Consider the following 13,817-nt stretch of genomic DNA (forward strand, 5'->3'; position numbering starts at 1 on the left):
ATGTAAGCAGGCATCTCAGTTGCAGCCTCTCCTAGACCTGGCCACTGTGGTACAATGCTTTGGTAAACTCCCCAACCCAGATGTGTTAGCCATGCTGGCTGGGAATGCTGGGAGGTGCAGCCCAACACATTTGGAGGGCACCAAGTTGGGGAAGGCTGCTGTAGGCTGAGCTTCTGTAAAGCATGCCCTGTGGGGCCACCTTTGAAGACTGTTCAGAAACTTTAGTTAGTCTGAAAAGTTAACAGTGAAATAGTGAAAATCAGATAATAGTGGGAGTCAGCTGATATGATCCCATAAACATGGGTTTTGAAACACTAGCTCCCAGGCCGTAGCTAGACCTAAGGTTTATCCCAGGTTCGTCCCTGCCTGAGCGCTGGATGCCCTGTGTAGCACTTAGATGAACAGGTCTGACCCCAGGACAATCCTGGGATAAACCTTAGGTCTAGCTACGGCCCCAGTTTGTTTCCAGGCAAAAGTTCTAGCACTGGTTTTAACAAGACCGGTTCTATCCACCTTCCAGGAATCAGCAAGACGTACGCAGACAGATCTTAGCTCAGGGATGATGTAAAGTAAGGGAGTCGATGATGCGAAAGAGAGCTACGTGAGTTCTTGGAGAGGCCCTGCCTGTCAGAGCAAACAATACTTGCTTGGCTGGATAAATTGGCTGCCCTGGTATCATTCCTATCTCACTTAGATTTATTTATTAATCTGCCCAATAACCAACCTTCTCTGGGTGGATTACAAACAAGCTGTTTTTATTTCAACAGGCATGCGGACAGCAGGACGGATAAATCATTTCTGGCTTGGCTGAGGATATTTCATCTGCTGCTATTTTTAAAAGGTTTTCTCAATAATTTGGATTCTGATTTAAGTAAGGCCACACCCTGGATTTTAATTGGGCTTTGCAGGGAGTGCTGCGTTTTAGATGACTGTGTGTTACTTTCTACTTTGTGGTGAGCTGCCCTGAGGGTGCACAAGGCCACGTCGCCAGCTTACAAATCCGATGCTTACATTGAAAGGTGAAATAAAAAATACCTTGGAAGAGGTAATCTTCAGTGTTCATATCTGGATTGTCAGTTATAATATCAAAGGGGGATCTCCCTGCCATCATTTCAAACATCAGGACACCAAGCGCCCACCAGTCCACACTGAACCCTGTAGAAATATTTCAGAAGAAGTACTTCAAATAAAAGAGTTGCACAGGCTTGCTTCTACTCACCTCTGTGGTATGGGAGTTACTAACCGCTTTGCCCTTTGTGTCTTCAGCAGACAGTGTGGCGCAATTCAGATGACAAATCACGTTATAAGCGTAAGCAGCCGCGAGCCTCAAGCAATCCGTCTTTCATTCATAATGGAAGGAGACGAGAGGTTTTGGACTGTGGTTTGCAACAAAACAGCAGTTTCCCATTTTGTGTGAATATGGGGAGCTGTGGTTTGTACAAACCATTGTTTATTCAAAACCAGGGTATCGAGCCATCTCATCCCCCCCCCCCATGTGTGAAAGGGGAGGAGGAGAGAGTGCATGAATGGGAGTGCAGCCTGTGGAAGCACTTCACAGACAAAAAAAATTCTAGAGGGAAAACTGTCAGGGAGGATAAATTAATTCAGAATCTCTACGGCTGTTTACTTTGCATCAACACCATAAATCACCAGTTTGAAAAGACTGAAGAAAAAACACTGAACCGTTTTAAAACCTAAGGATTTTCAGGATTATTAGAAGCTATAAAGCCTACACTGTACTCTTTTCGTCGCCAGCTGAAGACCTTTTCATTCTCTCAGTATTTTAACACTTAATTTTAACTTAAATTTAAATTTTACTGTTCTAACTCTGTATTTTAATCTTATATCAATTTTGCTGTGTGATTTTTATCCTGGTTGTGCTTTTTATACTGTATTTTGCATTTGTGTTTTTAACCTGTTGGTTGTTTTATTCTGGTTTTAATTTTTGTGAACCGCCCAGAGAGCTTCGGCTATTGGGCGGTATAAAAATGTAATAAATAAATAAATAAATAAGGACAGAAAAAGTTAAATTTTACGTGTACTGCAGCTGTTACAAGTGCTTGTGGATCTCTCTTCAGATTTTTAATCCTGTTTCAGGGACTTGAATTTGGCTTGTGAAGGCATTTTACGTAAAATCTAAAACAGGAATAAATACAAAATGGATACAATATGCTCTAGACCAGAGCTTTCCCAACTGTGTGTTGCGACACGTTAGTGTGTCAGCTGCAGTGTGTAGGTGTGTCACGCGAACGTAACGAGAAACCTCTGAGTCTATGTGAAATAAGCGATACCGACTTGCGTGCATTTTTACGCAGCAAAGGTGCCGATTAGTATGGTGCGCTAGTATATTCCCCTTCCGTCGGATCAGTGTACGCACACCGCGGTCAAGGGATCATACAGGCACTGCGCATGCGCAGTGCGCATAATCGGGTCGAAACAGCTGATTCCGCATCACTTCCGGTGATGCGGCTGCAACTGAAGTGACGCATTTGAGAAATTCCATGGGTCCAGTTTTTTGATAGAACACCGTCTCAACCGCCGCTCCATCGCAGCTCGACAAAATTGGTTCAATGTGAAAAGTCTTGGAAATGTATGTTATTATCTTGCAAATCATATATTTTTAAAAATATAAATGAAAGGTTTTCATGAGATACGTTGTGTCCCCATACATTTTGTTATTACAGTTTATGTATGTGTCCATATCTCTTATAAGGGGTTAGTTTAACCTCCGGTTTGCTAGTAAAACTGAATTACTGTGTCGCGAAATGATGCAGGTCTAAAAAGGGTGTCACCAACACGAAAAGTTTGGAAAGCTCTGCTCTAGACTATCATATATAACTGGTGAAACATTAAAGCTGTCACTTACAGTTAGCCCTTGGAATTAATTGTTGTGCGATTGTGTGAATGTCAGTAAAATGCACAGGTTTAAAAAGGGAATGGGCCATATTTGTACGTTAAGCCTGTCAACTGCATTCAACTCCAAAGTCTGAGAAGAGAACTTCATATTCTAGGGTCCCTCAAAATAGACCCAGCTGATCTTCTCCTTGCTTTGAAGCACCCAGTCATCCAGCTTCCAACACCAAGGGGTAGCCTAGGCTGGTCTTACCATTCTTCTGCAGGCAGTACATTTTGAAAAGCGCTCAACATTTTCCTTCCCCAAATCAAAACAAGTAATATACAGTAGAATACCTTGCAGTTAACCGGGGGGCTGTCAGAAAGCACCGGGGTGGGTGTGCAGTGGTGCGGCATCAATTATACGACACAGCTGAAATCGTGCACCCACCCCGGGGCTTTCCGCTGAAGCTGCAGAGGAAAAAAAATCAGGGACTTCCCGTACTTTTTTCTTCGGAACGAGGTAAGGACGCACGGGACGACGTTAAGACAGCTCTAAATCTTCACTCCGGAGTTGCAGCGGAGGCATGGCTGGGTGGTGCCTGGTGGAAGGCGACCTGTGATTGGTCACTGTCCACCAGAAGAGCGGGAGGGTGGCTCCGGTCCCCAGATGGGCACCCAGAAATCCAACGCTCCCTCCTCAGGATTACCTGATGACGCCCCGGGGGAGAGAAAGTGTGGGGATTTCCAAGGGACATGGTGCTAACCCAGCACCAACTGAGACCACCCCCCGGCCTCTACTTAATGGGGCCAATATATACTCATAAATAAGCAACACATCAATAGCTGCTTGAAATTAGAACTTTAATGACTTGCAGCAATTAAATCGTTACACGCTCAATATACCCACTCACCATACTCTTCTCCTCGTAGAATCTCAGGGGCAATGTAATTTGGCGTTCCGCAGAAAGTGCTTGTAGTGTCACCAGGGCCCAATCCTTCCTGCAGAAATAAAACACCACACTTTGTCGACGGAAGGTAAATGTGGCCTGCAGAAATTTCCCTTCCGTCAGAGAGCTGGGGATGCCACACCGCACGACCCCTACCCAAAGCTTGCAGTGTTCATAAACACAGCTCAAACGCCGTTGCTCCAAAATGTTTATTAACATGACACACTCAAAATCATAAAGCAGTCACCTCCGCAGTAATTAGAGGGGTAATAAACATTCATTTGATATTGCAAGAAAATGAAGTTCTTTTTTGTCCCTGAAGCCAACTATGCGAGAGTTGCCCTGAACACGTGACACCCACGTCTGTGCATTCACACATAGAGCAATGGTGCACCCACAAGCCAGGCGTACCGCCTTCCAGAGCTTCTCCAGAGTGCAAAGTGCTCTTTCCTGAGAAGAAGAATTCAAAAGCAGCTCAGTTGGAGGTCCTTCCAGTCCAGCATTCCGCCTCCCATAGTGGCCAACCAATATCTAACAGCAGGGCTTGAAGGCAATCGTTCTCTCCTCTGGTTCCTCTGCAAGTGGTATTCATTCCTTGGCAGACCGCCTCTGAGCCTAGAGCAGGGGGGCAGGGGGCCATGGGGCCAGTCAGGGTTCCCCCCTCCCCTTAGCCCCACCCCTTCCCCTCCTCATTCTAAAAGGTTGAAGTGCTTCTTTCAAAGCTTAGTGACTGGCAATAAGAGCTTGAGGCTAATATATATATGTACGCATTTGGTATTCTGGCTTGCCCCTTTTGTCTTTGGCTGGCCCACCACTGAAATGCGGTCCCCAAGGCAGCTTGTCTGAAAGGAATTCAGTCCTTCGGCTGAAAGAAGTTCAACACTAGAGATTCCCTGTAGCCACCACAGCTAGTAGCCACTGACAGACCTCTCCTCCATTAATGTGTCTAGTCCCTTTAAATTCATCTAAGCTAGAGATCACCACCACTTCTTGCAGAAGTGGACACCATGCATTTCAATATTATTTTTCCTCCTTAAGGAACCCAAGGCGGTGTACATAATCCTTCTCCGCTTTTTTCTTCACAATAACAACCCTGGGAGGTAGGTTGGGCTCAGGGCCGGTGGAGACATGATGGCACTCTTCAAATACTTAAAAGGTTGTCACACAGAGGAGGGCCAGGATCTCTTCTCGATCCTCCCAGAGTGCAGGACACGGAATAACGGGCTCAAGTTAAAGGAAGCCAGATTCCGGCTGGACATCAGGAAAAACTTCTTGACTGTTAGAGCAGTGCGACAATGGAATCAGTTACCTAGGGAGGTTGTGGGCTCTCCCACACTAGAGGCCTTCAAGAGGCAGCTGGACACCCATCTGTCAGGGATGCTTTAGGGTGGATTCCTGCATTGAGCAGGGGGTTGGACTCGATGGCCTTGTAGGCCCCTTCCAACTCTGCTATTCTATGATTCTATGATACCATAGAGGCCACTCAGGCAGTCGCCTAGAGCGCCAAGCTAAGAGGAGCGCCAGGCACAGTGCAGCACTCACGAGCATTGGCTGTGAGCCAGCCCGGCCCGAGGATTCAGCTGGGCCTGGGTGGGCGAGATGGCGCCCCATGCCCGCCCAGCCGAAGCGAAGCCAGGGACGCTGAGGTGGGGGTGGGGCAGCTCCACGTTCGGACTTCCAGAACGCGCCTGGAAGAGAGAGAGAATGTATGGGTGAATGGGGTGCATGGGGTCTTTGAGTGAATGCGTGTGTTCATGCGTGTGTTTGTTTGGAGTGAGTGATGCTGAGTGTGTGTGTGCGTGCGTGTGCGCGCGCGCATGTGAGTTGGGGGGATGATTTGGAGGTGATATTCCTATTAAACAATGCATTTTAGACCCATAGACGTTCCTTTCCAATTTGTTTGCTATAATTGGCATGACGTATTTCTTGCATTTTAAAATAAATTTAGCAGTTTCAAGTTTTGTGCTTCTTATTTTTTCCAGGAAACATATGTTCTTAAGAATCAAAGTTGGCATTTTGGGTGTGTGTGTATGAAAGTAGCTCAGCTTGCCTAGGGTGCAAAATAGTCTGGCACCGGCCCTGGTTGGGCTGAGAGTCTGTGACTGGCCGAGTGTGGACTAGAACCCGGATCACCCCACTCCCAGCCCAGCCCTCTAACCACTACACCACACTGGCTCTCTCTGCATTGTGAGAAGTACCAGTCCTCGTCTGTCTTGAATCTCCTGCCAATCCATTTCATTTACATAACCCGAGTCTTGGCATCATGGGAGAGGGGGAACGACCTCTGTAAATGCTTCCATAGTTGAGGCACGGTTCTATATACCTCCATCTTCTTGCTAGCTGATTGTTTTCTCCTGCCTTCCACCCTCACACCAACAAATGGGAGAACACCTCTTGCTTAGTGGTTTCCTGATCTGCTGTGGAGACAAATTGAGAGGCCCCTACAGTGGGGAAAGGTAGGCAAGATATCCTGTACGTGAGAGCAGGGAAGGACAAACGGCCCTTTGGATTCCGGAGCAGTTGCAGAAGGTGCTGCGGCTGACCATGGCGGTGAACGCTTCCCAGAAGCGAGGGCAGGAGGAACAACCCACAATGAAGCGGGGGAGTGTCTTTTTAAAGTTCAGTAACATGCTTGGAGGAATCTATTTTAATTTAGGGGGAAAAGAGCACACTTCCCAAACTTCCCCCAGCGCAACCAGATTCTGGATTTTAGAATGCAGGACTTGGACAATGTGCTAAATCCAAAGAGCAAACTTACCTTGCACATGCCGTAGTCTGTTAATTTGATATGACCTTCTGCATCCAGGAGAACATTGTCTAATTTTAAATCTCTGTAAATGATGCCCCTCTCATGTAGAAAGTTGAGAGCGATACAGATTTCAGCAGCATAAAACCTTAAACGAAAAGGCCATTTCATAATTTTTAAGGAGCAGTGTAATCTAATGGCAGATGTTAAGTCTTTTTATTTATTGACAGTATTTCTATGTCATCCCATAACCAAAGTTCTCCTAGTGGTGTATACTTTTTTAAACCAAAGGAGTTAAAGGGAAAACACCCACACCCCACATTCCCCCAACCCAAATGTAGTATGGATGCTATTAAACGGTTACACTAATCTTGTCTCAGTCACAATGCTATGTGTTATCACTGAATCCTAGTTCAGCTCTAACGCAAAATAGGATTTCATGCTGGTTTGGCAACTCTGTTTACAACAAAATTGGCTGCAGATGTACTCACAGCACCAATTTTGCCACATTTAAAATAAATAAGGGGCAAATGGCAACAGAATCCCACATATGATACGCGTGCTCCTAAGACTTCAGTGGACTTAATCTGATTTAAATGTGTTGTCGATAGCAGTGAAAAAGAAGAAACCCTTTCAGCTACCATTAAGAAAGTACCTTGCATGTTCTTCTGGGAGTTTTCTTTGCCGTTGCATATGAAACATGAGGTCACCCCCATTCACGTATTCTATAACAAGAAACAACCTGAAAGTATAACATGCAAGTTCTGATTATTTGGCTTGAGGAAGTCGCCCACGCAAGCCAATCCGCATTAAAAGCGCTCGCGTAACATGCCATGGGGCAGCCGTCTTTTTTCAATACAATGCCAAGGTAACCACACAACGCCATCCCATTGCGTCTTCTCATGGACATTTGTGGTCCCATTTCCAAAGCAAGCAAGACCTGTATTGTTGGCTGGTGCTCAGTCAAACTGCGGCAGCATTTTTAAACAGTTAAAGGGGGGTGGAATAAAGCTCTAGGACCCAAACATGTCAGTATCCGTCCCGCCTCCCGATTTTCGGGAGGGTCTTCACGCCTTCCCCCTCTGCCCTCAAAAGGCCAGGAAAAGTTCGCAAAATAAATATGACTGGGTGGAACTTTTAGCCCAGCCGTACAATTCCCCTTTGATTTTCAGTTCCCAAAAATCAGGAGTACTTCTCTGTTCCCACCGCAAACATCATATAATAACGCTTAGGTGTGTTTCCGTAAAGGCTTCAGCTGATACAGGTTGCTAAGCAACAGTAACAATGTGCAACATCATCTGATACAGGTTGCTAAGCCCCTCGCCCGACTCCTCTGGGCTTTCCAAGGTAATCCTACCCCCCTTTCTGCCTCTTCGCTCCCCCCCCCATGAAGGGGGCAGCGCCATGGTCCGGAGCATGAGCGAGGCACGGCCGGGGCCCTTGGTGGCCGGGTGGGAGGCCGCTCACCTGCTGCGAGCCGAGGCCCCGGCCTAATCTCATGCGAGCTGGGTGGGCGGCCCAAGGCTGACAGGAACCCCGGGGAGAGGGGGACACCTGCTCCCCCTCCCGACCTCCCTGCCCCCCAGGTCTGCCAGATGGCACTGTATTGGCGGCCTCCAAGCAGCCTGCGTCCCTGCGATGATATTTAATTAATAAACTTTAAGATATGCTACAACGGCGTATGTTACGCCGGGTACAGCTAGTACATTAAAAAACATCTTGGTGGAACCAAGATCTCTAGTTTTAATATGTATCTCTAAATAAGGCAGGACTCACAGTGGAAGCTGGGCATCAGAACGCTGTTATACAAAAACATTCAAAGAGATTGGAGGAAACAAGAGTCCCAAATGCAGTAGTTGCAAAAGGAAATATTAGGAAATGGGAATCTGAATAGGAAAATTCTCAAGGTGAGCAAAAAGATAAGTGAAGTAGTGGAACTACCGTTTAATAAGAGAAAAAATACATACTTGAGAAAGTTTAAGCTGAGGGAAATTAGGATCTTTATAATACTGCTGTCTTTTATTGCGCGGATCCTAGTTTCTCAGAGCTTAAATTCTTTCCACACAAGTTGAAGCAATGCAAGTAGGGTATTAGAAACTGGAACTGGTTGGACTTTTGCCACTCTCTAAATAGGTGATACAGTGGTGAAACTTTTCATGAGTGTAAAAGAAACAATTCCATTTTCTTCCCTCTCCCTCACATTAAGCCCATGTTTCTGGATTCATAAAGAACTGATCCATTCCTCCGAGGCACTTAAATTTAAAGGTAACTGTAACGTTATCATTCATGATGAGTGCGGTGAGAGAGGCCACAGTTCGGTGGCAGAACACACGTTTTGTAGCGTGTGTTCTGCTCTCAAATAGCACAGGAGTTTGGATACTTTGGAAGTTTTTTGCTGTTCCACAGGGAAAATGAAGCAAGCCTGCTTCCTTCCACCACGAGCTGAGCAAGAGCCCGCTGCTCAGAGAACTTCAGTGGAAGTTGCTTCCTTGTAGGACACCCGAGAACAAGGAGGAGGGCAGAAAATACAACCCTGGTTCCATTTGGACGCTATGTAATTTCTGTACTAGATTTGAGTGGGATTTTATTTTAAGAATCTTTTGGAAGCCGCTTTGAGAGAGTCTCAAGGTTATGAAGTGAGGTATAACTATTCTAAATATAAATAAGGTGATTAATGATGACTGCAAATATTTTGAAAGTTACACCAAAGCCACGTACAGTGGTTATGCGAAGGTACAGTACACTCCATGCTGGCAATGGATTATGAAAATCATCTTCGAACGGTCATAAAGGCAATATTTTGCATTACCAAAAGGAATGTCAGTAGATTTAAAGCTTTACGTATTTAAGCAAGGTTACATACGGGGGAAATATCACTTTTAAAAGTAGATTCCTATTATTCTAAGTATACGTTTTGCTTGAATGTTATAATCCGAAGTGAAAAAAAAACCTAAAAAAATATTTCAGCTGATGCAGACAAGAAAAACCCATTAGTACTTGAAAGCAGCTAAGAGTTTATTAAGTGTGTTCCCAAAACTGTTTATCAATCTGTGCCATGTGCAAAGATGCCACTCTATCTTGATAAAGGGATAGAAGACACCATTAATAAATAAAAAAACCCACACTAATGCCAACACGCCTTCTAGAAGAGGAATAACGAAGAAAGGGCATGGAATTGACATGGAAAAGAAAGTGTCTCAGTCCTCTATAGCAGGCGTGGGGAACCTTCTTTCAGTTGAAGGGCTGAATTCAATTTCAGAGAACCTCTCAGGGGCCACATTCCAGTGCTAGGCAGGGCCAAAGGCAAAAGTCAGTGGGGCCAAAATACAAAAAAATACAAAATGGATAATGATAGCTCTTACTGTCAGTCACTAAGCTTTTAGGAGAAGGATTTGGAATGGGGGGTGGGGAACTGCACTAAAGTTACACATGCTGTGGCGCTAATATATTTTGCTAAAAGAGGCTAGTTCCTGGGCCAGCTCTACCAGACCAACAAGCAAGCAGCCTGTCCTCTGGCAGAACTGAGGATAGGCCTAGCACAAGAATAATATCCCCCAGTCAGTTGTACAGTATTCTGAGGGGGTTTATTCCAAGTGCACAGTTACAAGATGGGGGATACTTGGCTCAGCAATACTACAAAGGAGAAGGATCTTGGAATTGTTGTAGATCGCAAGCTGAATATGAGCCAACAGTGCGATGTGGCTGCAAGAAAGGCCAATGCTATTTTGGGCTGCATTAATCGAAGTATAGCTTCCAAATCGTGTGAGGTACTGGTTCCTCTCTATTCGGCCCTGGTTAGGCCTCATCTAGAGTATTGCGTCCAGTTCTGGGCTCCATAATTCAAGAAGGATGCGGACAAGCTGGAGCGTGTTCAGAGGAGGGCAACCAGGATGATCAGGGGTCTGGAAACAAAGCCCTATGAAGAGAGACTGAAAGAACTGGGCATGTTTAGCCTGGAGAAGAGAAGATTGAGGGGAGACATGATAGCACTCTTCAAACACTTAAAAGGTTGTCACACAGAGGAGGGCCAGGATTGCTTCTCGGTCAACCCAAGGTGCAGGACACGGAATAACGGGCTGAAGTTACAGGAAGCCAAATTCCGGCTGGACATCAGGAAAATCTTTCTGACTGTTAGAGTAGTACAACAATGGAAGCAGTTACCTAGGGAGGTTGTGGGCTCTCCCACACTAGAGGCCTTCAAAGAGGCAGCTGGACAAGCATCTGTCAGGTATGCTTTAGGGTGGATTCCTGCATTGAGCAGGGGGTTGGACTCGATGGCCTTATAGGCTCCTTCCAACTCTACTATTCTATGATTCTATGGTTCTATGAAAACAGAAAAGGAGGTCCCAGACATATGCAGAGACACACGTCACGTGCAAGCATGATAACAAGGGCCAAATTGATGAGAACCAAGTTGACAGCAAGCTCTTATGGATGCTCGGCTCAATCCCACTGCCCTGCAGTTGAGGAGACCACAGCATAGTACCCTCACTGCAGTCCATTCTGGTAGCACAGTTCCAGCACCGACACACAGCATGCAGGGATATTCATGTCCATTGAAGTTCTCGCAAATAAAATCTAACTTTGCAAACGGTAACACTTTGTTCACTTACCGACTTGTCGTCTGAAAGCAGGAATGCAAGCCAACGAGGAATGGGTTACTGGATGCCTGTTCAAACACATGCTTTTCCGTCTGCACCCAATCAATATCCTGAAACAGAGTAATTAGAGGATCACAATGGCGGCTGTACAACAGGATGCCAAAACCAAAAGTCAGACACATTTATATTTGTACACACTGACATCGCTGTTAAAGTATTTGCTTTAAGAGATGTCATGACCACCTCATCATTCTTCCTGCCTGCATGTGAATATTGCTTAGAATAGAAAGTGTAAGGTACAGGTGAGTGTGTGTAAGGAAGAAAGAAAAATCAATTTTGGGAAAGGCTGAAGCAATATGCCCTGGCTATTTGCTTGTGCTATGTCAAACTAGGTTAACAATGAAAGATGTCACTTCAGGTATTATTAAGTAGATATCAATTACTTGGTCCTGATGCAGACATAAAGTTAAAGCCATCAGGTTAAAGAACTAAAAAGTCCCTCCCCTATCATATAGAAATCCTTTATTCTCCCCCTCCCTGACAACCTACCATGGATTAGTCATTACATGAGATTCTTAACTCTGATTAAAATGAATGTGGGGATGTTCCTAAACTCCCTTCCAGAACCCTGACCAAACCTTGACATCTAGATAAGATATGAAATAAGTCAAATATAAGTGGCCCCTAATACAGACTTGTTGTAGAATTCAACTTCTACATTTCACTAAAGATATTGCATTGATTTCCTTTTTGGGGAAATACTGAAGGCTACTCATCATCCCAGGTCTACTCAGTGTTTTGGATGCTTGCATCCTTCCCTTCTAAGAAGCTAAAAGCAGTGTACGAGAGTTTCCCAAAGCATCCCTGACAGATGGTTGTCCAGCTGCCTCTTGAAGGCCTCCAGTGTGGGAGAGCCCACCACCTCCCTAGGTAACTGGTTCCATTGTCGTACTGCTCTAACAGTCAGGAAGTTTTTCCTGATGTCCAGGGAAAGGATCTGATTGTACATTTCCCACGCCACATGCAGTTTTGCCCAAAAAGTATTTTACTTCCGTTGCCTGACCAAAACGGCAACTGTTTATGTCTGCCTTCGGAAGAGGCTTAAAGTTATGATTCAATTAATCGTAGCAAACTTTCCGTAGAACCAATTATCTTCAATTATGCCTATGCAATTCCACTTAACGCGTTGAATCAGGGCTCTTACCTCATCATCGTGAACTAATTCTTTCTTCACTACTTTCATCGCATAAATCTGATCGTTCTTTTTTAACCGTACTAAAAGAACTTTGGCATAGCTTCCTCGTCCAATAACTCTGATTAGATCAAAGTCCTGTAGACTCAGACCCTGAGAGATCTTGATTCCATCCATTCCATCAATAACTGGCTTGAGCTGCTATATGGAAAGGCAAGCAAGTAAGACACCACCATGGTCTTTTAAACAAAAGTTAGAGAGAAGCTGAATGTAACCAGAAAAACAGGCCAATTCAAGCAATGTACTACCTCAGCCACATAATAAGTTTTTTTAAAAAATTATCCTCACATTTTCAAGACTTGGTTGGTTATTTCAGAGTAGTTATACTAGAGGTAATGAGGGCTTATTTCCCAAACCACGTGCAGCGCACATCTTTAAAACTGTTTAAAAGATATGTACAATGTTCAACATTTTAACAGTCTATTTTTATTTGACCTCATGGTACTGCACTTTTAGCCAGGTCAAGGTTCTGCACTAGGGAAAGCATTTACATAAGGACTCTTGATCTAGGATTGCCGCTATTAACAGGAGATTGAATAGAGCTTAAAGATTCCAGCGAATAAGGCTACCAACATCCTATATCCTCAGGATATGCTTTTTAGACTGAATAGTTAGAGAAAGTGGGAATAATCAGAGACCAGAATATTACGGCAGGTCAATGTACATCCAGGTATGTGTATATCTAGCATCGTGAACACTCAACTCATATTTTTCTTGCACACATTTACAATATAAATCGTTTAAATCAAATCAAGTGTTTTTTCCTCCAAATTGCATTTGAGCTGGAGTTTGTACAAATAGTTGCTTCAGACAAATAATAGACGGGCAGAACGCAGGACGAACTAGTCAACTGCAGAAGCCACTCATGCGTACATTACCAACACTGGCAGCAATTCTAGTGAAGAAAGAGGAAAATGCAAGATGCAGCTTTGAGAAGGACTTTCTATTTATTCAATATTCTTCTGGCATCTCTTTGCTCTTTAAAAGTAATTGTTTTGAAAACCCTTTAGGGCCATTTAAAGTGTTTCAGGATTTATCAGCCCATGGCTGGTGGGGAGGGGGAGAATAGCTCTGGTTTGCTGAGATGCCCTCTATGAAAGAACAAAGAAATAACTTACCATAGTCTACATTTATTTCCTAGGGGGCCAAAATAATTGAGTTCATAGTATTTATTTGTACAACTCCAATGTCACTAGCTTCCAATGACAGTAAAGCAAACTAACAGGGCAGTCCTATGGGTGTTTACTCCGAAGTCCCAGTGAATTCAATGGTGTTTATTCCCAAATTAGTGTGTATACCATTGCATTCTAAGTTTCCATTCCCTCCAACATTTCACAGATGAAAACTAATAAATTTTGTCCAGCACTCCTATTCCCACAGCAGGGATCCATGCCTGATCTCTCCCCCACAACTCACTCGTGCCATTTACATACTGC

General features: G+C 44.5%; 1 protein-coding gene across 3 annotated transcripts in view; it reads right to left on the reverse strand.

Moving 5' to 3' along the window:
* The window catches only part of PRKCZ (protein kinase C zeta), a 112,169-nt gene that overhangs the window by 13,639 nt on the left and 84,713 nt on the right, over positions 1-13,817 (reverse strand). For all 3 annotated transcript variants that reach the window (XM_063145526.1, XM_063145525.1, XM_063145527.1), the window contains 6 exons: positions 12,334-12,522; positions 11,142-11,239; positions 7,184-7,270; positions 6,541-6,676; positions 3,747-3,834; positions 1,036-1,155 (listed from right to left, as the gene is read on the reverse strand). In XM_063145526.1, the coding sequence (XP_063001596.1) occupies positions 1,036-1,155; positions 3,747-3,834; positions 6,541-6,676; positions 7,184-7,270; positions 11,142-11,239; positions 12,334-12,522 (718 nt within the window). The remainder of the gene's footprint in view (positions 1-1,035; positions 1,156-3,746; positions 3,835-6,540; positions 6,677-7,183; positions 7,271-11,141; positions 11,240-12,333; positions 12,523-13,817) is intronic.

Source organism: Elgaria multicarinata, chromosome 20 (genome assembly GCF_023053635.1).
Source record: "Elgaria multicarinata webbii isolate HBS135686 ecotype San Diego chromosome 20, rElgMul1.1.pri, whole genome shotgun sequence".
In the NCBI taxonomy this organism is placed as follows: Eukaryota; Metazoa; Chordata; class Lepidosauria; order Squamata; family Anguidae; genus Elgaria; species Elgaria multicarinata.